Raw genomic sequence first — 24641 nt, 5'->3', positions numbered from 1 at the left:
GCAGGAGAGTATAACCTAAGGGTGTCGGTTTCCAACCGCTACGAGAACAAAACCCACAAACTCGATGTGTATGTCTTCAGCATTTTAACATCGGTGGAGATCAACACCGAACCAGAGCTTCTGCAAGCTGAAAAGCCTTCTGCATTTGAGGCACATCCTTTACCGTCCTCCTATGGAATCATCTACACTTGGGATTTTGGAGACAACTCCAGCCTTCAGCAAGGACGTGAACGCAGGGTCCATCATGCCTATGAGCAAAGCGGTACTTACACGGTCTGTGTGAATGTTAATAACACCGTTAGTAATAAAGACAGCTGTAAAGTCATAATGGTATACGAAGACGTTGACGGTTTGGAGGTCAGGACGTCCGCTCCCACAGAGTTCAACACCCCTACGATCGTCGAGGCTGCTCTGGAAGCGGGCAACAATGTCAGCTGGAGTTTTTCCATGGGCGATGGGACCGTGCTCATGCGTGAAGAACCTCGGGTGGAACATACTTACATCAAAGACGGAAACTATACGGTCAATGTAACTGCAACTAACGCCATCAGCTCAAGATGGAAATCCATACATGTTCAGGTGTTTGTGCTGCAGGTGTTGTGGTTGGAGCCTGTTGGGTGCGTTCAGGAAAAAACAGATATCAGTTTCCATGTGCTTGTATCAGGAAATGCCTCTTCTCATCAGTATATGTGGAGTTTTGGGGATGGGACTACCAACGAAACTCGATATGGAACCCCAACTATAACACATTCTTACCAAGGCAGTGGGAACTACCATCTTTCTCTCCTCATGTCGAGCAGTGTGAACAAAGCGAATTTTTTCAATTGGATCTGCGTCCAACCTGAAGTCTCCAATGTGACTCTCGAGCCCTCCAGCAGATTTATCAGACTCGGAGAGGAAAGCTTGTTTACCGTAACCGCCTTTCCAGAGTTTGACTACACTTACTTGTGGGATTTTGGGGTCAGTGACTCAAAAAGTCCTGTTACAGGTGGTGACAGGATGGTTTTTACTTTCAAAAGCCCAGGCCTCTATTTAATAACTGTAACAGTCCTTAACAACATTTCATACAGCATAAGCACAGTGCAAGTTGAAGTACAGCAACCTGTGGGCTATCTTTTGGTACAGCATAACGGAACAAAGGGTAACAACCTGGCCTTGAGGCAGGACTACACATTCATATCATATTCTGACTCAGATAATGTTGCCTACAGTTGGGACTTTGGGGATGGGACAGTCCTTACAGGGCACAATGTGACGCATGCCTACAATTCCTCAGGGATCTTTGATATCTGCGTTACGGGTAAGAATGATGTGAGTGAAAATACAAGCCAAATTCCTGTCATGGTTTTAGCCCCCATTCAAGGACTTTCACTCAATGCCAGCCTTGTCAATGTTCCTTTGAATGCGACGGTCCACTTTGAGACCCACCTTGACCAAGGGGATGATGTGCGTTACTCGTGGATCCTTTGTGACCGTTGTACCTCCATTCCAGGCACTCACCCTATGTTCTACACCTTTCGCTCGGTTGGGATGTTCAACGTAATCGTAACTGCTGAAAATGACATCAGCACTGCTCAGGCTAGCATTTATATATTCGTACAACGGGAGCTGGAAGGCTTACAGATCGTGTCTGATGAGCTCGGGGACAGTTGCTGTTTTGCCACCAACCGCATCCTGCACTTGCAGGCTTTATTAAAAGATGGCACTAACATGTCTTTCAGCTGGAACCTTCTGAGGGAACACGAACATACCGTTGCCCTAAATCTCACTGGCAAGAACATAGACCTCGATTATTCCACACCTGGACCCTGCGAAGTCCTCCTGAAGGCCACCAATTTGCTCGGCCAGCTAGCTGTTAACCGCACTATTGAGTTTCTTGATCCTGTTGGAAAACTGGTTCTGGAGGCTTCCCCGAACCCCACAGCCGTCAACGCCATCACCAACATGACGGTGTTTGCGAATTCAGGCAGTGATCTGCAGTATAGATGGTGGATAGAAGGTGATCTGTTGCAATTTTATATGCCTTCCATCTGGCAAGCATTTGACAGTCCAGGGCTGAAGTCAGTAAGTGTGGAGGTTTCAAACCGGGTTAGCAAGGAGATGGCTTCGGTACAGATCAGCGTCCAAGAACCGATTTCCGGGGTTAGCTTCACCACAACCAATGTCACAGAGCAGAACTTTATAGCCACTGGAGTAAATGTATCTCTCTCTGGCCATGTCCAAACTGGATCTAACGTTTCTTGGATGTGGCTCTTGCCAAATGATGTAAAATCAAGTCAGCGGTCCACATACTACATATTTAAATCCGCTGGAACCTTCACAGTCACTTTGAATGTCTCAAATGACATAAGTAGTGAGGTGCTGGCTCGTGACTTCACTGTGCAAGACAGAATTCAGGGGCTTGAGTTCAAGGCCAGCAAGAAGAATGTCGCAGTTGGTGAGAATGTGGAGTTCACCATCTCTGTCGCATTCGGTACCTCGGTTAGCTACACCTTGAGCATCAGTGGTGATGCAACTGTCTACCCCAACCTTACCTATGTACACCAGTTCAGCAGAGTAGACAACTACTACATCAATCTGACCGCCTGGAATCAAATAAGCTCGGAACGGAGGAACCTGCATATCTGTGTCTTGGAACCCATCACCAAGCTTACCATCTTGGACTGCTGTGAAGAAGCTATACCTGTGGGTGTCCCCAAGACCTTTGAGGCTCACATACAAACAGGCAACCCTGTGAGATACCTGTGGACCTTTGATCTTCATCATGGAGCCAAAACAACTAGATTAGATTCAAAAGCCACCTATGTACCTGAGGAGCCAGGTTTTCTGACTATCAGCGTGAGCGCCTTTAATGCACTTAGCATTCAAAATGAGACCAAGAACGTGCTTGTCCAGAATATCCTTAAATCAGCCATCTTAGAGGCTCAACCTCAGGACACCTTTATTAACAAGACAGTAATATTTCAAGCACGGGTTTCCCCACAGTCCAGCTCTCTCAGATACCAGTGGGACTTTGGGGATGGCAGCCCTGACATCCTTTCTGATACCTCTGTTCTGAGTCATGTATATTCTTTACCTGGCCACTACATTGCTAAAGTCAACATCAGCAACCTGGTTAGCTGGGTTACTGCTTTGTTTGAGGTAAACATACGTGTGCTAGAGTGCAATGAGCCAGAAGTCCAGGTGGTTCAAGCTCCAAAGTTATCCATTTGGCGTTCCAAACCAGCACTAGTAGAAGCGAAGGTGGATCTCAAAGGTTGTGTCCGCTACGGCGCTGAATATCTCTGGGAGATCTTCTCAGCTTCTCACTGCCAGGAATTCGAAAACCACTTGACGCCACCGTTTAAAGTCCATCTTCCTGCAGAAGTCGATGTCCGGAGGCTGCAACTGTCGATACCCAAGATGACACTTCCTGCCAAAAACTACACCCTGATCTTTTCCCTGTCTTACAAAGGAATTCCCCTCAGAAAGTCTGCGTGTCTTCAGCTCTCGGTGATGTCCGCCAAGTTGGTACCCATCATTGAGGGTGGAACGTATCGTGAGTGGTCCAAAACGCAGGACTTGCAGCTGAATGCAAACCAATCCTATGATCCCAACCTGGACTTGGAAAGTCAGACCCTACTCAATTACCACTGGGAATGTGTCAACACTTCTGAGGTAAGAATTAGCCCCTATTTTACATTAATAATAAATGTAAGATGTAGTAAGAGGTCCTTTTGGTGAAAAAACAGTGGATTCAGACTCTCCCTTTTCCCTCTCTCTTTTGGGGTTAATTATATTGCAGTTTGACATGTTCCTGATGTTTGTTTGCCATTTGCTGTGGTGAAAAAGGAACAAAACATTTCAGGACATGCTGTGATTGGAAAATAATTAAGTACGGGCTGATAAAGGTAACCATGCGGTACATCGAGCCACGTCGCTGCACCCGTCAGTGATTTTATAATTATATATAATTATATTATTCAGCTTTTTAGTTATTTTCTCTTTCCAGTTAATGTATGGTTAAACAGAGCCTCTTTAAAAGTCGAAAACCCAGAGCTCAGCGTAGTTGGTGAGCATTACCCACCAGAGGATAAAGAGCGCAGATTCTTGCCCAGTAAAATCACTGGAAAAGATAATTAAGGCTGATTTCTTTTCATTTCCCTCTTTCTCTTTCTCCCTTAATATGGCCACAGAGATTGTCTGCTCCTGCTTGGCTTGTCTTTTTCCCAAACTTTTGCCTTTTCTGTAAAAAAAAAAAAAAAAGATGATTACTGTGGCGTGCGCTCTCCTTTCCTGGCAGAGACTCAGGCAGTGGGATATTTTTTTGGATGTTCCAGTTTAAACGTCTAAACCTTATGGAATGCTGGAAAATGCCAGTCAGATGGAGAAAGTGGGTTTATGGTTACTAAGTGGACTGTTCGTGTAAACTAGGGTTTAAACTAGCTTTGAAGGAATGTCCTCGATTCGTCGTTAAAAAGAGTAAGGCAGCAAGCAAGATCTATACGGAACAAACGGTAGGTAGTTTCTTCCTTCGAACATACCTTCGCTTAGAGCTTATTTTTAAAGGAAAATGGCAATGAACTCAAAAAGAAACATTCGACTCACGACTACTAGTTAACGGAAGTTAGCGTTAGGTGATCGGCGACGTCAACGGTGTCAACCTTTATCTAATATTTCAGAGCAGAGGTTTGAAATAAAAAACGGCGCAGACGAAAAACAAAGAAAGGAACTGGTTTCGGGATGTTTTTGTTTTTTTTATCTGAGGCATTTGGAGCTCACTGTAGCTTCTCCGATTAGACGGATAAAAGGAGATGGATGCCTGGGAGCCAAGGAGACAAAACAGGAAATCTCAGATACATCACTGATGCAACGAGGAGGTTCGGCAAACCGTTTCAAGAAGACAGATTTCTTAGGTAGAAGCGCATCAGGGGGAGTTTACGAGGCAGTCTTCGAGTCGAGGCAACAGTCCAGGGTTACCTTATGTTCTTTTAGCGATTTCCTGCTCAAGCAAAACGGCCTGATCGTGGATTTAAAGCAATTAGGACTACAGAGATGTGAAAAAAATATAAACGATAAAATCAATAAGTAGCAATCTCTGGAATAATACTCAAAGGTAGTGGTTTTAATAAAAATATTCGATTTTATGATGACTTTTTTTTTTTTGGTCTCTTTATTTAAATTCCCTTTAGGGAGCCCTTCACTGCTCTACTCTGAACTTCAGACTGGGTCCAAAAGATCTGGTCATTTCCGGATCAGAGCTGGAGGTGGAGGTCGAGTACACTTTCCGTTTGACCGTCAGCAAAGACGGCATGTCTCCAGAATCCACCACGCAGAAGGTGAGTGCTCACGGATTTAACACGTCATACGCGCTGTGGATCTGCGTGTTTAATTATATTCCCTCACGGTAAACATTCTCTGGGTACGAGTCATCAGCGTCACAGGAGCCTTAATAGAACCTGAGTCACAGGTACGTCGTGATTCAATAGCTTTGTTTATAGAAATGGCTCGAAGCCTTGCCAAGTGGCGCCACCTCCTTTTAGTAGTCCATTAGCATCCATCAGCAATGCGGAAAAAGCTGGCTTTGAATGTCAGACCTAAAATGGGCTTGTTACACACACAAATGAATTTTTTTTTTTTCGCCCTTACTTCAAAATGTCCCCGAAGCAGCGAATGACCTACCTGCCTTTTTGTCACCTTCCTACAGAGTTTGAAAAAGGCCATGATGCCCGGAGCACATAATTACTTTCATCGTGATGATGATGAGTCAGAAAGAAAATGGTAGTGAAGGAATACATTTTTTTTTTTTAAAGGTCTGGTGAAGGGGGGTGGGGGGGGGGGGTCTCGTCTCCTTGGATCTTTGTGATTGCGAGGCAGATGCAGTATGAATGTACAAATACAACCTGAAAACATCTCCTTTCAGGAGCTTCAGTCTCCCCCCCACTCCTTCATGTGTTTTCACCTTTTTTTGCCCCCCCCCCCCCCCCTCTCTCTCTCTTTCCATCAGTCTATCACCAAGTAGCACTTTCCCAACAAATGCACGACTCAGATTACCCATGATCCTTTACGCTGTGCTGTCACTATTCCCAATGCCATTTTGTAAGCCGCACCCTACTTCAGTACCCGTGCTGATTTTGGTTCCACGTCTAGCGAGCCGAGCCGACACGAGTGGGCGGAGCTAAAAAATAACGGCGCCCCACTCACAACATGACATCCTTGATTAAGAATAAACATCTCTGTAATGCATGTCCAAGACTTGTTATCACGATGGAACAAGATAATGAAGTCATGGCCAGCGCTTAATAAGGTGTAATCATCACCCACAAGAAGGAGATCGCCGCTCCGATCGGAGACTGAATCCATTTCTTTGTTCATTTTGGAGTGAATTATACTGATGTACTGTAAGTTGCTAAGCTGTCGGCATGACTTCGTTATCTCATTCTCACGAACTAACGATCTCAGGGTTAATAAGTCGTGGCCATGCGTTATTATTATGTAGCGCTCCTTTGGTGTAATACCTTTACTCGGGGGAGCTACCCTGAGTTCTTCTCACTGATTAACTCTCTATGATCTTAGGACTTAAAGTGTAGACACTTATGTTTAACTTTTAAGTCAATAATCAAACCAATGTTTAAACCTTTAACCTTTTTTACTAATGTAGACAAAGTATTTAACATAAAGTTCAGTCAACAAACATTCAGCTTCAGTTTTACATTATACACAGTTCTCAGAATCCCTTAAGAAGTTTTAAACGTCACAGATTAAACATCAGAAAATGTGTGCACAACACTCAAAAGATACAGGCTGCTCGCCCAAATTAACCAACAAAAGCCGGCATTACCCCGTAAAACAAACAAAATAATAGTACCAAGTTCCCCGTTGCAGGCCTGAATGTAGCTGGCGTACGTAGAAGCCTCAAACAAAATGGCTGCTTCCCCACGAGGGCAAGAACAGATAAATGGTACCTTATGTCCCATTCTGATGTCGCTTCGTATGCGGCACTCACGCGCTCTACATTTCCTTTATATCGTGTTTTAAGTGCCCTTTGACGTTTAGCTAGATTAGTCTTCTGTTTCTGTCGTCCGGTTCAATCTGTTTTTTTCCCTTTATGTGCCGTTTCAGTGATGTAAACGACTATACCCGTCTCTTAATCTTTTCTTTTCTTTTCTTTTTTTCCCCCTCAGGTGTTTGTGAAGAGCGGTCGCATCCCCATTGTGTCTCTGGAGTGTGTGTCGTGTAAAGCACAGTCTCGTTATGAGATCAGCCAGAACTCCTACGTCTACCTGGCGGGGACCTGCAGCAACTGTCAGGGTTCTTACAGAGGGGTAAGAGGCGCCTCATTAACTCCAACAGTGACACCGATACAATCTCACAGAACCGCGAGCGTCAATGATCTCGTCAGTAATCACTACCTCGTTAAATACGAGTCCGGTTTCATCTTCGAAGCTCAAAACAAATCACTATTTCGTAATGATCGGTGTAGTAGAATGCCTATTGCCAATTACCAATTGGTAATTGGTGTACACCAATTACCGTATTTTTCCAGACTATAAGACATGCTTTTCACCAGCTAGCATGTTCGGCAACTCACCAGCCTAGCGATGTGTACCATATATTGATGATGAACACATTTGTTAATGTTTTTACGGTAGGCTTTCTACTGCAGTACTTAGAGTAATGTTATGGGACGTGTTGCTAACACTGCAAGTCCCGCAGGTGTGACACCCTGAAGAGTTAAGACGGGGACGGGGTAGATAGGACAATTGGTAGATGTTCTCAAACTTACTAGCCTAGCAGAGAATACACTACATTACAATGTTTTTGCATTACCTTGATTCTAATAAACACTTGTTGCTAACACGCCTTCCCGTTGCTAGCAGAAATCGGCATTGCATCGAATCCACAAACGCCGAAAGAGACTGTACAGCGAATTGCAGGGTTTGATCATATGATGCCAAAAATCAATCAGTTTCTAGTGGTCTTCTCTTAAGGAACCTCAGAGCGCTGACGTTCCTTACCTTACGTGACCTCATGTAACTCTGAGCCTTACAGCAGATAAACCAAAGGGAATGCTGGGAATAGCACTATGACCTCACCAGTCCCAGTGAAGGTGTGAAGCCTGTATTTGGCTGCTCTGAGTCACTTTTAAGCCTCATACTAATGGATTTTCAAAAACGGACAGAGACCCAGAGATTAGGTCATGGGAGAGGTAGATCAGTCATTTTCTCCACCTCCAGAACATTCTTCTTCTTCTTCTTCTTCTTCTCCATCTCTAAATATTTACTTTAGCGTGTTATGTCATGGCTCCGGAATGAAACCGGCTAGGAAAACCCGAGACAGTGCAGGGAATGATGTCATTGTTGTGATGTGATATATTCCACACGGCACTGAGGTTAGCCGTCTATGCAAGGACACAGAAGGTGTTGTATAATAATAATAAGTCTTTATTGGTCACGTATACATTACAGCACAGTGAAATCATTTTTTTCTTCGCATATCCCAACATGTTAGGAGGTTGGGGTCAGAGTGCAGCCATGATACAGTGCCCCTGGAGCAGAGAGATTTAAGGGCCTTGCTCAAGGGCCCAAACAGGGGCAGCTTGGCAGTGCTGGGGCTTGAACCCCCGACCTTCTGAACAGTAACCCAGAACGTTAACCGTCAAGCCACCACTGCCCCTGAATGAGAAATAAAACACTCAATTATGTGCTGTTAGAGGAAAATAATCAACTATGGTATGGTGTGAAGGAGCAGAGTTATTAATATTACCAGTAATTCACCAACAATTGTCATTTTTATTCAATAAAGAACTTACTTTTTATCCATTTACAGTTACATTTAAATTGTGGCTTGCCTGCAGAACTACTTCCTGTTATCACATATGTTATAGCAGCTACGGAACTGTCATTCCATCACCATTTAATAATAACTCAAAAACGCAGCTTGTCATGTGTCATGTAGAAAGTGATGACACTGCAGACTCCTTCCATAAACTGTTAGGACCTCCACGAACTGACACGTCTGTTAGCGAAGTCTAAACCCGACGCTGCGTGTGCTTTCTGTGCGTTCTCGTTAGCACTGGACGGCAGTAAACCGCCGCAATGAGCCGCTGGTTCTGGACCTGAACACCACGACAACGGGCCAGGACAGCATGAACCTGGTACTGAGGAAGGGGGCACTGAGGGACAGGGAATTGTACGTCTTCAGTTTGCACGTCACCGATGACAGCATGGAGCAAGAGGGTGTGGCCAACATCGAGCTCCACCCCAACCTGCCACCAGCCGGAGGGTCGTGTTCACTGTGGTCGGACAGCGAGGGGCCAGAGGTGTACACGCTGCTGGAGAGAGTACACTTCAAGTGCACAGGTAAGAGTGATGGAGCAAGAATGTGTGGCACAAAGACAGGTGAGACATGGACTGAAGACAGGTAGGTGGAAAGGTCAGAGGGGTGGAACTTGTGACACAATGACAGGTGAGACTGTAGACAGGTAGCTGGAGCGATGAGACAGATGGAGCAAGAATGTGTGACCCGAAGATGGGTAGATGGATAGGGGAAGCCTGAATGTGTGGGCTGAAGATGGGTAGATGGACAGGGAAGACAAGTGGAGCAAGATGTACTGAAGACAGGTAGATGGACATGTGAAGCCAGAATGTGTGGACTAAAGACAGGTAGATGGACAGGGAAGACAAGTGGAGCAAGAACATGTGGACTGAAGACAGGTAGATGGACATGTGAATCAGGTGGAGAAACTCACAGGTGTGACTAATGACTAATATTTCAAAGCATCAAATCAAATGGTCAACCTTCCATCAAGGACATCATGCTGGTCCTGCTCTGGTCTCTTCTGTCCTTTAGGCTACACCGATTCAGACGAGACAGAGTCTCCGCTGGTCTACAGCCTGCTTCTGTTGCGTTGCTTTAACTCCTACTGCGATGATTTCTGCGTGTATAAAGGAACTAGTCCAGAACATTCCACCTTCCTTCCACCTGGATTGCACTCCGCCGGGTACAGCGTCTTAGTCTCCATCACGGTGGAGGACCACCAGGGGGCGTCCATCATCGCCCTCAACAAGTGAGTCATTGTTTTGGCTGGGTCCCAATTCACGTGCTTCGTCCATCAATGTTAAATTGTTTATTTAATCAGATTGCTTGTTGTGCTCTTGTTCAGTGTCTGGTGATGAAATCGATTCCCCAAGTCATGAATTTATTTTAAAGGAGCAGTTTGTAATTTTTAGAGCCCCTTGCTGGCTGAGAGTTAAATTGCAATTACAATGAAAACGTCGACAAGCTGTAATGTTGATGTCTTCTCCTTCCAAAACCTCTGCCCAAACAACAACAACAACACCAACAAACTTTGCTTCAGCAGGTGGCAAAGCTGATTTCTGGGTCAGAAAAAAAATGTCTGAAAACTTAAAACAAAGCCCAAAATAAACAAAGAAGAACTAGCCAGATCTGGTTGCATAGCATTGTGGGGAATCCATGTTTTTCTAAGGTGTCTTTTTTTTAAATGGTGTAATTATTTCAGGTCTTGAAACACTTTCAAATGTCACAAACCACACCTTTAAAGTGTGATGTTCGGTGTAGACGTCATAGGTATGAAGCATGTGTATATATAAAGGAACGCTAGGAATAGTAGCAGGTCCTCAGGGGGTCTGTATTTGGACCATGTGATTCACCTTCAGGCCTGTGAGATGAGCTCAACTTCTGCTGCAGTGGATGATACCCCTGGGGGGGGTCATATGAGTCATGGCTTTAGGCTATGTCCCAATTCACCTGCTATCTCTTTCCAGCCCTGTTACTTTTTCATTCGTGTTCGTATTGTTTGGTTCACCACTGATGGCTGGGCTGCGTTCCAAATCCCTAGGCTCAAGCTCCACGTGTGCAATAATACACTACCTGTGTGTGTGTGTGTGTGTTTTGTGTATTAGGACCATGACGGTGATGTTGCCGCAGGTTCCTGCTGGATTCAGCAGTCTGGCTCACTGGTTGAGCGTGATGACCGACACCACTCTGAAGGAGCTGCTGAAACAGGGAGACTCTCAGCGCGTCCGCGAGCTCTCCCTCGCCCTCATCACCGTGCTCAATGGGGTCAGACTCTTCCTATAATCTGTCCATCCTTCCATACAACCACATCTTGAAGACAAGCCCAGTGTTTTTACCCTGATCTCTATCCATCACATCTGTAGTATGTGTGTGTGTGTGTGTGTGATTAGGTTTCTTGTATGGTGTCATGGTTATAATGTGATACACTACTCTGACAAACGGGCCTCTTTTATCAAACTTTGTGTAAAAATTCGCTGCTAAAACAGCTGGATTGCATTTTGGTGACACCCACAAACTCCATAAAAGGCAAGGCTCACAGAGCTGAAATGACAAGTAAACAGAAAAAAAAAGAACCCCCCCCCAAAAAAGAGACTTTCTCAGGGGTAGAACTGAAAGTTACAGTGTATGTCCTTAGGTAAGTGTGTGTGTGTGTGTGTGTGTGTGTGTGTGCAGTACGAGCAGGGAGTGCAGCGCGGGAGCAGTGTGTCGAAGCAGGAGAGGCGGTACAGAGTGAGCGTGAGAGGAAACATCACCCGAGCTCTGACATCACTAGACCTCAACACCGTCAGTGACATCCAACAGACCTCGGCTGCTCTCGCCCAGTGCACGGTGATACACACTCACACACACACACACACACAATATAAGCCTTACTTATTTATGAATCTGCTCGTGAATTGAATTTGACATTCATGAAGTTGCGATGTCATTTCTCTTATTTATGTCGAATTCATTTACACGTGTGCTGAGACAGGGTTAGGGTTAGGGTTAGGTTGAGATGAGACAGAATGCGAGAACAAATGAGTGGACCGTCAGCTTCATACATCGTTGTCCTGAATAATGAATTCATTAATTCCCTCCACGTGAATTCAAAGTGAGAAGTAATATGGAGGGATGAAAGGGATAACTAGATTGCACCGAGAAATAAAGAAAAGTGAGGTGATTTAATGATTTATAGCCGTGTGTGTGTGTGCGTGTTTGTGTGTGTGTGTGTAGGCTGTGAGCCGGGAATTTGTGTGTGAGGAGTGTCAGAACAGCACGCTGAATAAACTGGAGTCGATGCTGGAGATCCTACAGACGGACACCAAGCAGGGCACGGTGACTCCCACAGAGATCGCGGACAACATCCTCAACATCATGGGTGAGTTACATGGCCAAATCCGAATCTCTTCCATCCTGCTTCGTTTTTACAGAACAGTGCGCATTTCGACTGTTATTAAAATGGTAACACATAAGGTTAGGGTTAGGGATTAGGGTTAGGTATAGGGTTATGGATTAGGGGTTAGGGATTAGGGTTAGGTATAGGGTTAGAGATTAGGGTTAGGGGTTAAGGATTATGGTTAGGTATAGGATTAGGGTTGGGGTTATGGTTAGCGGTTAGGGTTAGGGTTTAGGGTTAGGGGGTTAGGGTTAGGGATTAGGATTATATATAGGGTTAGGGATTAGGGTTATGTATAGGGTTAGGGATTAGGTTTATGGGTTAGGATTAGGGTTAGATATAGGGTTAGGGATTAGGGTTAGGATTAGGGTTAGGGGTTCGGGATTAGTGTTATGGGTTAGGATTAGGGATTAGGGTTAGGTATAGGGTTAGGGATTAGGGTTAGGGATTAGGTTTGTGGGTTAGGATTAGGGTTAGGGATTAGGGTTAGATATAGGGCTAGGGGTTAGGATTAGGGTTAGGGGTTAGTGTTAGGGTTTAGGGTTAGAAACAGCTGTTTGAATTTGCACCCGTTTCCAGGTGCAGTTAATTCGTTAAAGTACGTGAACGTAGTGGCAGGTGGCCAAATGATAGTTTAATGAACTGAGAAAGTGAAATAGTACGGACCTGTTCTGCAGGGGATCTGATCCACCAGGTGAGCGAGGCAGCGTCGTCGCCGCCAGAGGAGTCAGAGGATCGTGGTACGATCTCGCTTCAGTCTCTGCAGTCGCCGCTGATGGATCAGCCCCACCCCCTGCGCGTGGCCGCTAAAGCCTACACCCTGTCGTCGGAGCTCATGCGTATCCTGATGCTGTCTCGCGTGTTGAACGAGGAGCCGCTGATTCTGCGTGGAGCCGAGATAGCGGCCGCAGGGAAACGTGCTGACCCGCTCAGCCTGCTGTGCTACGGGTCCAGCGATGCCCCCGAGTGCCGCCGCTTCTCTATCCCGCGGGCGTTCAACTCCAGCCTGGGCAGCAGCCTGAGCACCAGCGGGGGCGCCAGCGAGGGCATCGTGCAGCTGCTCTTCCAGGTGGAGCCCAACCCATTCCCTTTTAACTATGTCCCCAACTACACCGTCTCCACCGAGGTGGCGTCCATGGAGTTCCGCACCGTCAATGGCTCCCAGATCCCCATCGCCGACTTAAATGAGAGCCAGGCCATCAGAGTCGCGCTGAACAATGGCACCACAGCGGGACTGGACAGAAACAGCACAGGGGCGAGGCTGGACCCGGCGGGGGCGGTGAATGTGAGTAGGTGTGGTTCGGTGATCGTCAAAGTGAGCACGGGGAACAACAACCGACGGGCTGGAGTCTACATCCAGCTCAACTTCACCATAGTGGAAGGTAATTTTACACCCTGGACACCAGGGGGCAGAAGTTAACGACTGCTTATATCTGCTATAATGTAAGGAAGAACTTGTTTTTGTGCATTAAATGAAATGTACGTTAAATATACGTGTGTGTGTGTGTGTTTCTCTTTACTTCCAGGTTCTCCAGATGCACAAGAGTCAGACCCATCAATCATGGCTTACCTGCACACCTCTAACAGTCCTAATGAGTACACCAGCACAGACAGGAAGCGCATCACGCTCAGCATGGTGCAGGGGCAGGGCCTCGACCACCAGCTCTACACCTTCTTCCTGTCTCCACTGTAAGAGAATAAATAATAGAACCTGGACCTGTGGTGCTTTTATTTGTGACCTAAACATAACCCTAGGACCAGGATCCTTCTTTTTCCGTAATCACTCTGCCGTGTCTTTGTAGCTTGTACGACACCACGCAGGATCACTTCATCAACGTGTCGGCGGGCTGCACTCCTGATTGGCCGGTTCGGATCCGTGTGGAGGTGGGCGTGTTCACGGTGCTCTGTCAGTACTTTAGTGAACTGGGGCACATGTGGCAGACGGACGGGATGGTTCCCCTGCCCGAGACCAGCGCAGGGCAGGCTGTGTGCAGCACGCGCCACCTCACGGTCTTCGGCGCCAGTCTGTTTGTCCCGCTGCACGCCGTCAGCTTCACTGTGCACGTGAGTGACCCCAAGCGTGAGATGCGTATGAACATTAATGACGCTGTAACGTAATGAAGAACCTTCGTAGTCCTCACTAGATGCCCAGTAGAACATGATTTGGGATTAGTGCAGAAGCCTTCGCTTTGGCTTCGGGGGGAAAATAGAACTTTGTATTTTTGTAAACATTCTAACGTGGATCTCGCGGCATTTCTGTGCGTTATCTCTGACAGGACGCGCCGATCGGCCGCAGTCTGGTGGTGCTGTTGGTGTGCGTGGTGTGTTTGGTGTGCTACGCTGTTGCTGCCGCCGTGCTCAGGAAACTGGACCAGCTGGATCTGAGACGAGCCTCCGTGGTGCCGCTGTGTGGGAAAGACGGACTCTACAAATACGAGATCCAGGTCAAGACCGGCTGGACGCGAGGGGCAGGTGAGGGGGCGGGGCTGAGAGGTCAGGTCGTACTGGTACTTACTGGTGCAGGAGGGTTTAGTTTGATTTTCATGGCATCCGTCAGTGTAGAACTCATGGGTTCCCTCTGTGTTTTTACACCGTAACCTCTGACAGTAATAAGAGCTCCATTTCAGGCACCACGGCCCACGTTGGCGTCAGTCTCCATGGCAGCGAGGGCCGCAGCGGACACCGTCACCTGGACCGAGTTGGAGCGTTTACACGCAACAGTCTGGACATTTTCCACATCGCCACTGACTCCAGCCTCGGAAACCTGCTCAAAATCCGAGTGTGGCACGACAACAAAGGTACGAGTCTGACTCCAGCTGTATATATTATATATGTTGCGTATTTTATTTATACATACTGTCTGTGTCTGTGTCTGTGTGTGTGTGTGTGTGTGTGTGTGTGTGTCAGGTCTCTCTCCAGCCTGGTTGCTGCAGTATGTGCTGGTGAAGGACTTGCAGACAGGAAGCTTGTATTTCTTCCTGGTGGAGGAGTGGCTCTCTGTGGACAACGAGAAGACAGACGGCAGGGTGGAGATAGAGGTCGAGCCATCAGGTAAAGCCACGCCCATCTGAGAACCTGTTTTGTTTTTTTTAAGCGAGCAGTTTTCCGAATGATTGGCCCGGCCGTACGTGTCCGCTACAGATATGTGGATGATATTAATAAACATGATGTTATTTCCATAATTAAGATAATTAACAGTTGTTTGTGTAAGTTAAAATATCTTACATATTGTCTTTGTCTTCCTTCACCGTTTGTCCATGCAGAGGAGGTGGAGCTTCGATGCTGGCCCCGCCTCCTCACCTGGGAGCTCCAGAGGGCTGTGTGTGATAGCCACATGTGGCTGTCACTATGGGAACGACCCCTGCGCAGTCCCTTCACCCGCCTGCAGAGGGCGACGTGCTGCTCCACGCTGCTCCACCTCATCATGCTCGCAAACACCGTCTGGTACGCCACAGTCACCTACGGCAACAGGTACAGCCACGCCCACTTCCCCTTATCTCTCTCTCTCTCTCTCTCTCTCTCTCACACACCCACACCTAACACACTTACACTTAGTCTCTAAACATAGGACCTTTATGTTACATAAATAAGGTAGGTTTAAATTGTTGTTGCTTTATTATTGTGGTATTAGAATCAATCATAAAATATATAAGGTATATTATGAATTAAATTGGACTTTTTGTGATTATGGTGTCATCCTGTGTGTGTGTGTGTGTATGTGTGTGTGTGTGTGTGTGTGTTCCAGCTTTGTTCCCGTATCAGAGCAGGTGTCTCTGAACGCAGAAGTGGTGGGAGTGGGAGTGGTCAGCTGTCTGGTGGTGTATCCTATTTACCTTCTCATCTTCTGTCTCTTCAGACTCAGCCGCAGCAAAGTAAGTCTCACACACACACACACACACACACACACACACATACACATATGCAAACACCTAAACTTGCTCCAAAAAGGAGGCACATTTATAATCTAAAACTGTCTGTGTGTGTGTGTGTGTGTGTGTGTGTGTGTGTGTGTGTGTGTCAGGTCTTAGTGGAGCAGCTCCCTTCTCAGGTAGACCAGGAGTCTCTGGAAATCGATGACTTCCTTGATAACTCCCTCACCGGAAGCTCCTTCCTCATTTTCAATGGAATCACAGAGGTGAGACGGAAGGAGGCGTGGCCTCTGCACACGATTGTCAGTGTTAATGAAGGAGGCATGGCCTGTGTGTCTGTCAGTCTTAGTGAAGGAGGCGTGGCCTGTGTGTCTGTCAGTCTTAGTGAAGGAGGCGTGGCCTGTGTATCTGTCAGTCTTAGTGAAGGAGGCGTGGCCTCTTTGTTTTGTATTGAATAACATTGTACTGTATCGAGTGTTGACGTCACTGAACTTGACACTGCACCTGTCTTTAAATATGTTCATGAGCCTGTTTTGTGTTGCGTAACGTCATAAATAGTGTAAGTGCAGTTTGGATTTCACTGCCCCTCTGAGCCCTTGGGCCGGACCGAACATACTGAAGTGTGGTAGAGCTTGTTGGTGTTGATGTTGATGCGACGTGACGTGAGTCGGGTTTGACTTTTCACCTCGTTCACTTTGTTTCTTCTGCAGACGTACTCAGAGGAGACCAACATCGACCGCCCTACTCCTTCCTCCAAAAGGTGAGCCGCTTGTTTCCATGGCAACAGTCATGATGATTGGCAGATTTTTGTGCTGAATGAAAGAGGTATTCAGACACATTTTCATCATCATCATCATCATCATTATTGCCATCATAGATCACTGAAGTCTGAAGCTGAGTCAGGTTATGTGAAGGAATGAGTGCCTGATTATACCTGAATGGTGTTTGATGTGTGTGTGTGTGTGTGTGTGTGTGTGTGTGTGTGAGAGAGAGAGAGAGAAAGAGAGAGAGAAAATGAGCAGGCACTATTCGCTGTTCAGAGCCAGAAATGAGTGCAAGAAAAAGAATAAGAGAGAACCTGATCTGACTCTTCACCCGTCTCTCGGTGAAGGTGGAGCGTTCCGGATGCCGATTGGCCGGATGTGACGACCGAGCCGTCGATCGAGATGGGGGCGGGACTTCCTCCTCGTCTGAAGCGAGGTCAGGGCAGCAGACACCTTGGGGTGGACATGACCTTTAACCCAGAGGAGGATGAGATGGTGGTGGGACACGACTACAGGAACAAATACTTCACATCTTCAGGTACTTCAACATGTGGATAAAGAACCTGGTGAAGATGATGTCACTGATGATGTCACTTCCTTTTCAGCAAATCCGATGTTACAGCTAATGCGTGGGGTACAGCCTGGTAACATGAATGTGCATTTCCACCTTCTGCAGATGAGTTCCTGAAAGGGTTCCTGACAAGGTTCCTGCGTTTCTAAAAGGGTTCATGAGGGGTCTTGCCTCATGATTATAGCGGATTTAGAATTCGTTTACAGATTTTTTAAAAAGATCTACGTCTCACCTCATGTGAATCGAGACTGTTTCTCTCTCCATCAACACGTTTACTAAATAAAGCTGTGCTGTCTATAGTCCCGTCTACACAGTCTATATATAAAAGACTGTAAAGGAATGTTATATTTGGGTGATTGTGAGTCTCCCGCCCTTTTACCTGATTGGTTCCTGGATGTGATCGACAGATGAGGATCTCCTGAAGCGGATCCTGGCTGATGGACAGCTGCTCTCTCAGACTGACAGCGACATGGGCGACCTGTGAGTGCCATTCCTCACTCATGACCTGTAAAATTTCACCCATAATCACCTCAATCACCTTATCTCATCATGTCTAAGGTGTGTGTGTGTGTGTGTGTGTGTGTGTGTGTGTGTGTTGCAGGTCCAGTATATTTGGGGATAAGACAGAGGTGATTCTGCTACAGAAGATGAGTGAACCTGTTCCTGCAGCCATGCGCCGAGATCCACCTAAAACTGCATTCACCTCACGTACAGGTACACACACACACACACACACACACCTACAGGTACACACGCACGCACTCACATATGCACACAGCTACTTATTTACAGTAATGTTCATTAAATGACCTGTTTATGTCAACTACAGTTCGCTTGCACTACAAGGTAAGAATCGATTTGCATATCATTTGCATATTTTAAATGTAAAGCATATGTCGGGGATTTCTGCTTGACCCCACCCTCTCTGCTGGGTGACTGAGCGAAGAAACCCTCTTTTTCTCTCTTTCTCCCCCTCTCTGTCTCAGTAGTGATGGATGTGTGTAAGCCGAGACCGTTTCCTCCACTCTGTGGATTGGTCGCTCTCTGGGGGAGTTGGGCGGGGCTAATCCTGTCCACTAGCCTGTCGATATGGCTGGGGCGGCGCTTCAGCGAAGGCGTGGCTCTGATGTGGCTCATTTCCTGTATCGTCAGCTTTCTGACGTCGTTCTGCATCCTGGAGCCTCTAAAGGTCTAACACACACACACACACACACACACACACACACACACACACAAACATCTTCAGTCAGTGGCACAGAAACAGTAAACACACAGAACTGATTGTAAACAGCTCTTTTGTGAATGCGTGTGTGTGTGTGTGTTTGTGTAGGTGTTGGTAGAGGGTGTGTATTTCGGGCTGCTGGTGGCCCGTCTGAGGCCGGAGGACGGTGATGTGCTGGTGGATTGTCCCCGGGTGGAGCGAGTGATCCAACGTGTGCCCAGAGTCCGACCTCCTCAAGGCTTTGCCCTGTCACAGGCCCGAGAGGAGGCGCGCAAAGTCCGTCTGCTGCACCGCATGCTCAAGGTGTGGACGCGCACACACACACACACACACACACACAGAGGCACGTGTACATCCACACTATTATTGTATTATTATTATTATTATTATTATTATTATTGTTATTATTAGTAGTAGTAGTATTGATGATGATGTTTATTTATTTGCTTAACCCAACCACTTCACCCAGACACTTTAAAGCAGCAGTATGTAACTTTCAGGATATGATGATTGCGTGAAGCAGGTGAACATGCATTTGTAAATGTAGAACTCTTATTTCTTTATGACTTTAAATGCGTAGTCGTACAAGGAAAAAACACATGGCCCTTGCTATACATTAACATTAGTTATTGACAAATAACTCCACGTTATACAGAATTTATGTGGTGATGCTAACTCAATATAGTAAAAATTATAGTCCAAGCATAAATAAATAAGCACAATATTGTTACTCATTAACATTTCAAACACACACATAAAAAAAAAAAACTTACATACTGCCGCTTTAAGCAGTATATTCTGATTAGGTTTGCATTATATATCTATTTAAATATGCATTCAGTATTCATGTAGTGGTACATTATTGTTGTGTGAATACAGTGAGGGACAGTATGTTGGACACAGTGATGATGATTGTGTGTGTATGTGTGTGTGTGTGTGTGTGTGCAGGGTTTCCTCCTCTACATGCTCTTCCTGCTTGTCGTCCTGCTGCTGAATTACGCCGACTCGACCAAAGACGCTCACCACCTGAGACTGCACACTCAGCTAGAGAACCACCTCCACACACGGCGCTTCAACAACATCAGCAGGTATATACACACACTCACACACACACACGCACACACGCACCTTGTTTTGAATTGTCTGACATCCATGACATTTAAAAAAAAAAACGAAAACCAGAGTATAAAACGCAGATGGTCTCATTTTATGGACGTCCCACTTGAAACTGACCTCGTCGTTATACTTTTGCGCCTAGACGAGAGGACGTTTGGGCGTGGCTGTCCGATTTCCTGTTGCCACGGTTACTAGATGGCGCCGCCCTTATGGACGGGACAGGTAGCCTGCTGCTGGGGAAGCCCCGCCTCCGTCAGCAGAGATCTCAACCAGGTGAGAGAGAGAGACAGACGTAAGGTAGTCCTTAAGGACGTTAACGTATGGATTTTTTAAATATCTTTGAAAGTAAACACGCATCATAGTGATGAAACTGTGTGTTAGCCTGGAGGCGTATTTTATTATGTAAAATCCAGTAGAACAACCGCTTGATTGGAGCCTGTTGATGGTTTCGTTTCTCCAACAGTTGGGGGAGATTTTGTTTTTGACTAACACACACACACACACCCACAAGCTTTTCATACTGTCTTTATGAGAACCTTTCACTGATGATTATTAATGTAGCTAATTACTCTCATGCTACACCCAAATATGGAGGAAACCTTTTAGTTCTTTAAATAAAAGCAGCAGGTTTTGTAAAAAGCTGTTTTCCTTGTCCTCGTGTCCCCACAAAGTCAGAAATGTCAGATATTTCTATTTGATCCCCACCAAGATATAAAAACCTACCCTCCTCCCACATACACCCCCCCCCGACACACACACACACACAAATAAATGAAAGGAGTAAATAGTAACTCAATCACTATAACAGGAATAAATCTTGCATATTGTATTCATTGACGGTGTGTACACAGGGAGTTGAAAATCTTATTTTCCTTCATGGATGTAGTGTGTGTGTGTGTGTTTGGGTGAGGCAGAAGTGAATGACACGTGCGTGCGTGCGTACGTGCATGCGTGTGTCCCGTACCAAGTGCGACCTGTTTAACTCGCCATCTCCTCTTTCCTCTCCAGCCTGCCCTACACGTGGCTATTTTCCAGCAGCTTCCTGGTTTGGATGTGGCCCAGCAGGATGGGCGGAGTCAGGTTCAGGACTGGCAGTGAACTGGAGCCACAGTGTGTCCCAGAGCAACAGGTAAGAGTGTACACACACACGCACGCACAGTCTTCAGCTCAGGTGTGTAGCTATGCTAAAGTGTTTGTCTCGTGTGTGTGTAGAGCGTGGCACTGGGGTCAGGTGTCCGTGTACAACAGTGGTGGGTTTGTACAGGAGCTCAGCAGGAAGATGGAAGAATCCAGAGTCCTCATAGAACAACTTCATAAACACCAGTGGCTGGATCCACTGTAAGTGTATACGCACGCACACTCCAGAGAGCCCGGGGTGCCAATACTTTAGCCCAAATGAAAACGGCGAGAACGCCGAGTGCAAACTACATTGGGCGCAATTAAAAAGCACACACAATCACATTTAAAAATGTTTATACAGGAAAAAAGCAATTTAAATCTCATCACTGGAATAAGAGTTATTGCAGTAATCATGTGGAAAATCATACGAACTCCTGGAAAAGAGATTGAAGTACGCACAGAATTGCTCATTTCAGTGTGTGTGTGTGTTTTCAGGACGAGGGCTCTGTTCGTGGAGTTCTCTCTTTATAACACAAACGCAGACCTGCTGGCCGTCTTCTCCTTCTTGTTGGAGTTCCCCGTCTCTGAGCGCACTCAGTCCAGCGTTGACCTGAAGACCTGCAGCCTGCAGACCCTCCAGCGTGGCCTGGACCTCCCGCTGTTCCTCACGGTAACCAGCAATTGTTCCTTCTCCCCTCTGTTCCTCACGCTAACAGTCAGTCGCCGTCTCCCCTCTGTTCCTTCCGGATCCCCACGGTCACTTCTCCCTCGCCTCGCCTCACTAACCAGTCGCCATCTTCCCCTAGGTTCTCCACTGTAACCATCAAAAGATCTCCTATCTGCTCCTTCTTTCTTCTAATCCTTACCCTACCTGCCATCTCCCCTGTATTCCACATGTTAACCATCAATCTCCACCTCTGTTCTGTTCCTCCTGGTAACCATCAGTTACATTCTACCTTTGGTTCCTCACAGTAGCCGTCAATCTCCGTATCTCTGGCGGTCCCTTACTGTCTCTGTCTCTCTCTATTTCTCTCTCTCTCTCTCAGAAACCATCAATCGCTGTCCAACCCAAGGCTCCTCACATTAACCCTCAATTTCTGGCTTTCATCCAATCGCGTTCTTGTGTTGCCAACGATCACTGTTCCTCACCGTAGCAGTCAATCACAATTTCCCTCCGTTGTAAAGGGAACCGCCGTTCACTGCTTCTCAGCCAATCTCGCAGTCTCCTTCACACAAACAATCTAATGCGCCGTTCCTCCATTTCTTTCCCTCTCTTAGCTCATCCTGGTGATCTTGATTATTTACTTCTCCGTGCGAGAGGGTGTGTCCGCCCTCAGGCAGGGGTGGGGCTACTTCTTGCGAGTGTGGAATCTGGTGGGCATTGTCACTCTTCTGCTGGCGGCCTGTGTCTCCGCCCTCCACCTCAGCCGCTCCGCCCTTGCATCTCACCTCTGGGCCTCGCTACTTCGTCAGCGGGAATCGTTCGTTAACTTCTTTCCTCTTGGGCAACAAAGCCAGGTTCTGATCCAGCTCAACGCCATGCTACTCTTCCTGCTGGTACTGAAGGTGAGAACTCTACCCTAGGCTACACTACACGCTGACCTTTAAAGAAGTCGTGGAGGTACCCATTTAATTTCATTTTAAATCTTTCCCATTCCCGTGTCCTCTGTTCTACAGGCGGCTCACCAGCTACGGTTTCTGAGGGAGTGGGCCGTCTTTGGCAGGACACTGAGGAGATCAATGTGGGAGATCGGTAGCGTCGCACTCGCTTTGGTCTTGCTGCTGCTGGCTTACTCGCACACGGGATACCTTGTGAGCATGAGCGCACACACACACCTATACGTACCTATACGAAACACGGGAACCGTACCATTCACACACACACCGCAACGGAAATAAAACGAGACGCAGGTGCACACACACACTTCCACTCTTAGAATAGTTTGTGTTCTACTTGCATCCTTTGAAGAAAACCTCAGAAATGTTCAACTAAACTCTCGTGGAATCTGAATGGTTGCCGAGAACAAGTCTATGGATAAAAAGCCATATCTTAACCTCATTAAGTGCAAACAGATCCATTATTCCACATGACCTAAGTTTTTGGGGTCTGAATCTTTTGATTCGATTTGCGCCAATGCACCATTTTTAGCAGATGAGAACAAGTTTCACCCCGTCTTTCAGACATTGGTAAATTCGTACGGGTTCGAATCATGAGCTTACTTGCTTTTGAGGGTGGTCTTGGACCGGCCGTTTTTGGCCACACCTGAGTTTAAGGGTCTGTGTTTATGCAGACACCAAGGGTATAAACGTACCAGGGTTTGATGTAAACTGACCGAGTACTGCGTATATGAAAGTGCCCTTAGTGGGTAGGCTTTTTTTTTTCTAAGTGGTTAAGATGTTGGACTCCTGATCAGAAGGTCATGAGTTCAAATCATAGCACCACCAAGCTGCCCCTGCTGGGCCCTTGAGCAAGGCCCTTAACTCTCAACCGCTCTGTTTTATAGACGAGATAAGGCTAAGTCACTCTGGATAAGGGCGTCTGCCAAAATGCCGTCACTGTAAACGTAAAAGAACAAGAGGGAATACGTGACGTAAATATCTTTTATACTTAAACTCTCCTTTTCGAACAATCCATGTTGTTGCGTGTGTGCATTACAACAAAGTCAATATCCTGTATAAAAAAAAAAAAAAAAAAAAAATCTCTTTCCAAATTGCCTTTCTCTCTGACTCACTCAAACAGCCTAAATGGATGTGAATTACTGCACGCGTCTTCCAGAAATAAACGGGTCAAATAGAACCCAAGCAATTACTGAAGTACTTTCGCCCACTTTGTGCTGTTTGTGTTCATTTTTTTCCTTCTGCTGTTCTTCTATTGAATTCAGAGTGAGTTTCTATAGGAGTATTGGCTTTAGAGTGAGTTTCTATAGGAGTATTGATATACACTACCGTTCAAAAGTTTGGAGACACTCGACTGAAATGTCGAATGTAATTATACTAAATTGTATACTAAATTATTTTGATTTATTTTGGATTTTTTAATCACAACATAATTCCCATAGATCCATTTGTGTTACTCCAGAGTTGTGATGACTTTATTATTATTAAATTAAGTAAGAGTGCTTGTGAACTTTTGATGGGTAGGGTAAAATGTCTTCCTTTCTCTTCCCAGCTTTTTCACTCCGTTATACAGGGATATGGGTCGGTTGGGTCTGCTTGCCTGTCGTTGCTAGGCTCGGGGGGGCGTGGTATGTGGTTATGGCGAGCAGACCAAGGCTATCCCTGCTACGCTTCCTGCTACGTGTTTCATGTCAGCTTTGCGGCACTGCGTCTCGTCCTGCTGTGGCTGGTGACTTCTGTGTTACTAAGGAACTATCGCAGGGTCCGGGCAGAGCTCTACCGGCCGGCAGTAGATCTCCAGGACTATGAGATGGTGGAACTCTTCCTACGACGCCTCAAGATGTGGATGGGCCTGAGTCGTACTAAGGAGGTGGGTTCACGCTTAGCGTAGTTTCCAGAACCTCAACCAAAATTCCTGACCTTGAACGTAAAAAGGGGTGCAAGAATGTGGAAAAATGATCAGTTTGGGACATGTTTAATCGTGGTACCTTATGTTATGGCCTCATAGGGGCAAGATGAGGTATGGAAGGCCACAAGGACGGTTTGAACTACTGACCCCGAAATCTTGTATAAAATACTTGTGGTAATGGGTATACTGCATCCGGAGTTCGACCTCGATAGTATGAATAATACAGCATATCTTGGCTTTCGTTCTTAGTTCTTTGTTTTGTTTCTTCTTCCATAC

At 46.3% G+C, this 24641-nt stretch overlaps 1 protein-coding gene across 4 annotated transcripts in view; it reads left to right on the top strand.

Annotated features, from left to right (window-relative positions):
* The window catches only part of pkd1a (polycystic kidney disease 1a), an 87149-nt gene that overhangs the window by 58555 nt on the left and 3953 nt on the right, over positions 1 to 24641 (top strand). For all 4 annotated transcript variants that reach the window (XM_053675977.1, XM_053675976.1, XM_053675978.1 and 1 more), the window contains 31 exons: positions 5 to 3657; positions 5172 to 5318; positions 7164 to 7304; positions 9053 to 9341; positions 9832 to 10048; positions 10905 to 11064; positions 11473 to 11628; positions 12016 to 12160; positions 12856 to 13560; positions 13705 to 13867; positions 13981 to 14242; positions 14455 to 14650; positions 14806 to 14976; positions 15086 to 15229; positions 15442 to 15649; positions 15924 to 16050; positions 16200 to 16313; positions 16758 to 16807; positions 17159 to 17349; positions 17790 to 17862; positions 17984 to 18096; positions 18372 to 18571; positions 18713 to 18907; positions 19553 to 19692; positions 19863 to 19993; positions 20729 to 20849; positions 20933 to 21058; positions 21335 to 21509; positions 22118 to 22405; positions 22517 to 22651; positions 24009 to 24326. In XM_053675977.1, the coding sequence (XP_053531952.1) occupies positions 5 to 3657; positions 5172 to 5318; positions 7164 to 7304; positions 9053 to 9341; positions 9832 to 10048; positions 10905 to 11064; positions 11473 to 11628; positions 12016 to 12160; positions 12856 to 13560; positions 13705 to 13867; positions 13981 to 14242; positions 14455 to 14650; positions 14806 to 14976; positions 15086 to 15229; positions 15442 to 15649; positions 15924 to 16050; positions 16200 to 16313; positions 16758 to 16807; positions 17159 to 17349; positions 17790 to 17862; positions 17984 to 18096; positions 18372 to 18571; positions 18713 to 18907; positions 19553 to 19692; positions 19863 to 19993; positions 20729 to 20849; positions 20933 to 21058; positions 21335 to 21509; positions 22118 to 22405; positions 22517 to 22651; positions 24009 to 24326 (9254 nt within the window). The remainder of the gene's footprint in view (positions 1 to 4; positions 3658 to 5171; positions 5319 to 7163; positions 7305 to 9052; positions 9342 to 9831; positions 10049 to 10904; positions 11065 to 11472; positions 11629 to 12015; positions 12161 to 12855; positions 13561 to 13704; positions 13868 to 13980; positions 14243 to 14454; positions 14651 to 14805; positions 14977 to 15085; positions 15230 to 15441; positions 15650 to 15923; positions 16051 to 16199; positions 16314 to 16757; positions 16808 to 17158; positions 17350 to 17789; positions 17863 to 17983; positions 18097 to 18371; positions 18572 to 18712; positions 18908 to 19552; positions 19693 to 19862; positions 19994 to 20728; positions 20850 to 20932; positions 21059 to 21334; positions 21510 to 22117; positions 22406 to 22516; positions 22652 to 24008; positions 24327 to 24641) is intronic.

The sequence above is a fragment of the Ictalurus punctatus genome, chromosome 26, assembly GCF_001660625.3.
Source record: "Ictalurus punctatus breed USDA103 chromosome 26, Coco_2.0, whole genome shotgun sequence".
NCBI classification, from domain to species: Eukaryota; Metazoa; Chordata; class Actinopteri; order Siluriformes; family Ictaluridae; genus Ictalurus; species Ictalurus punctatus.
The sequence above is the reverse complement of the archived record's forward strand: the minus strand, read 5'-3'. Positions and strand labels throughout refer to the sequence as shown.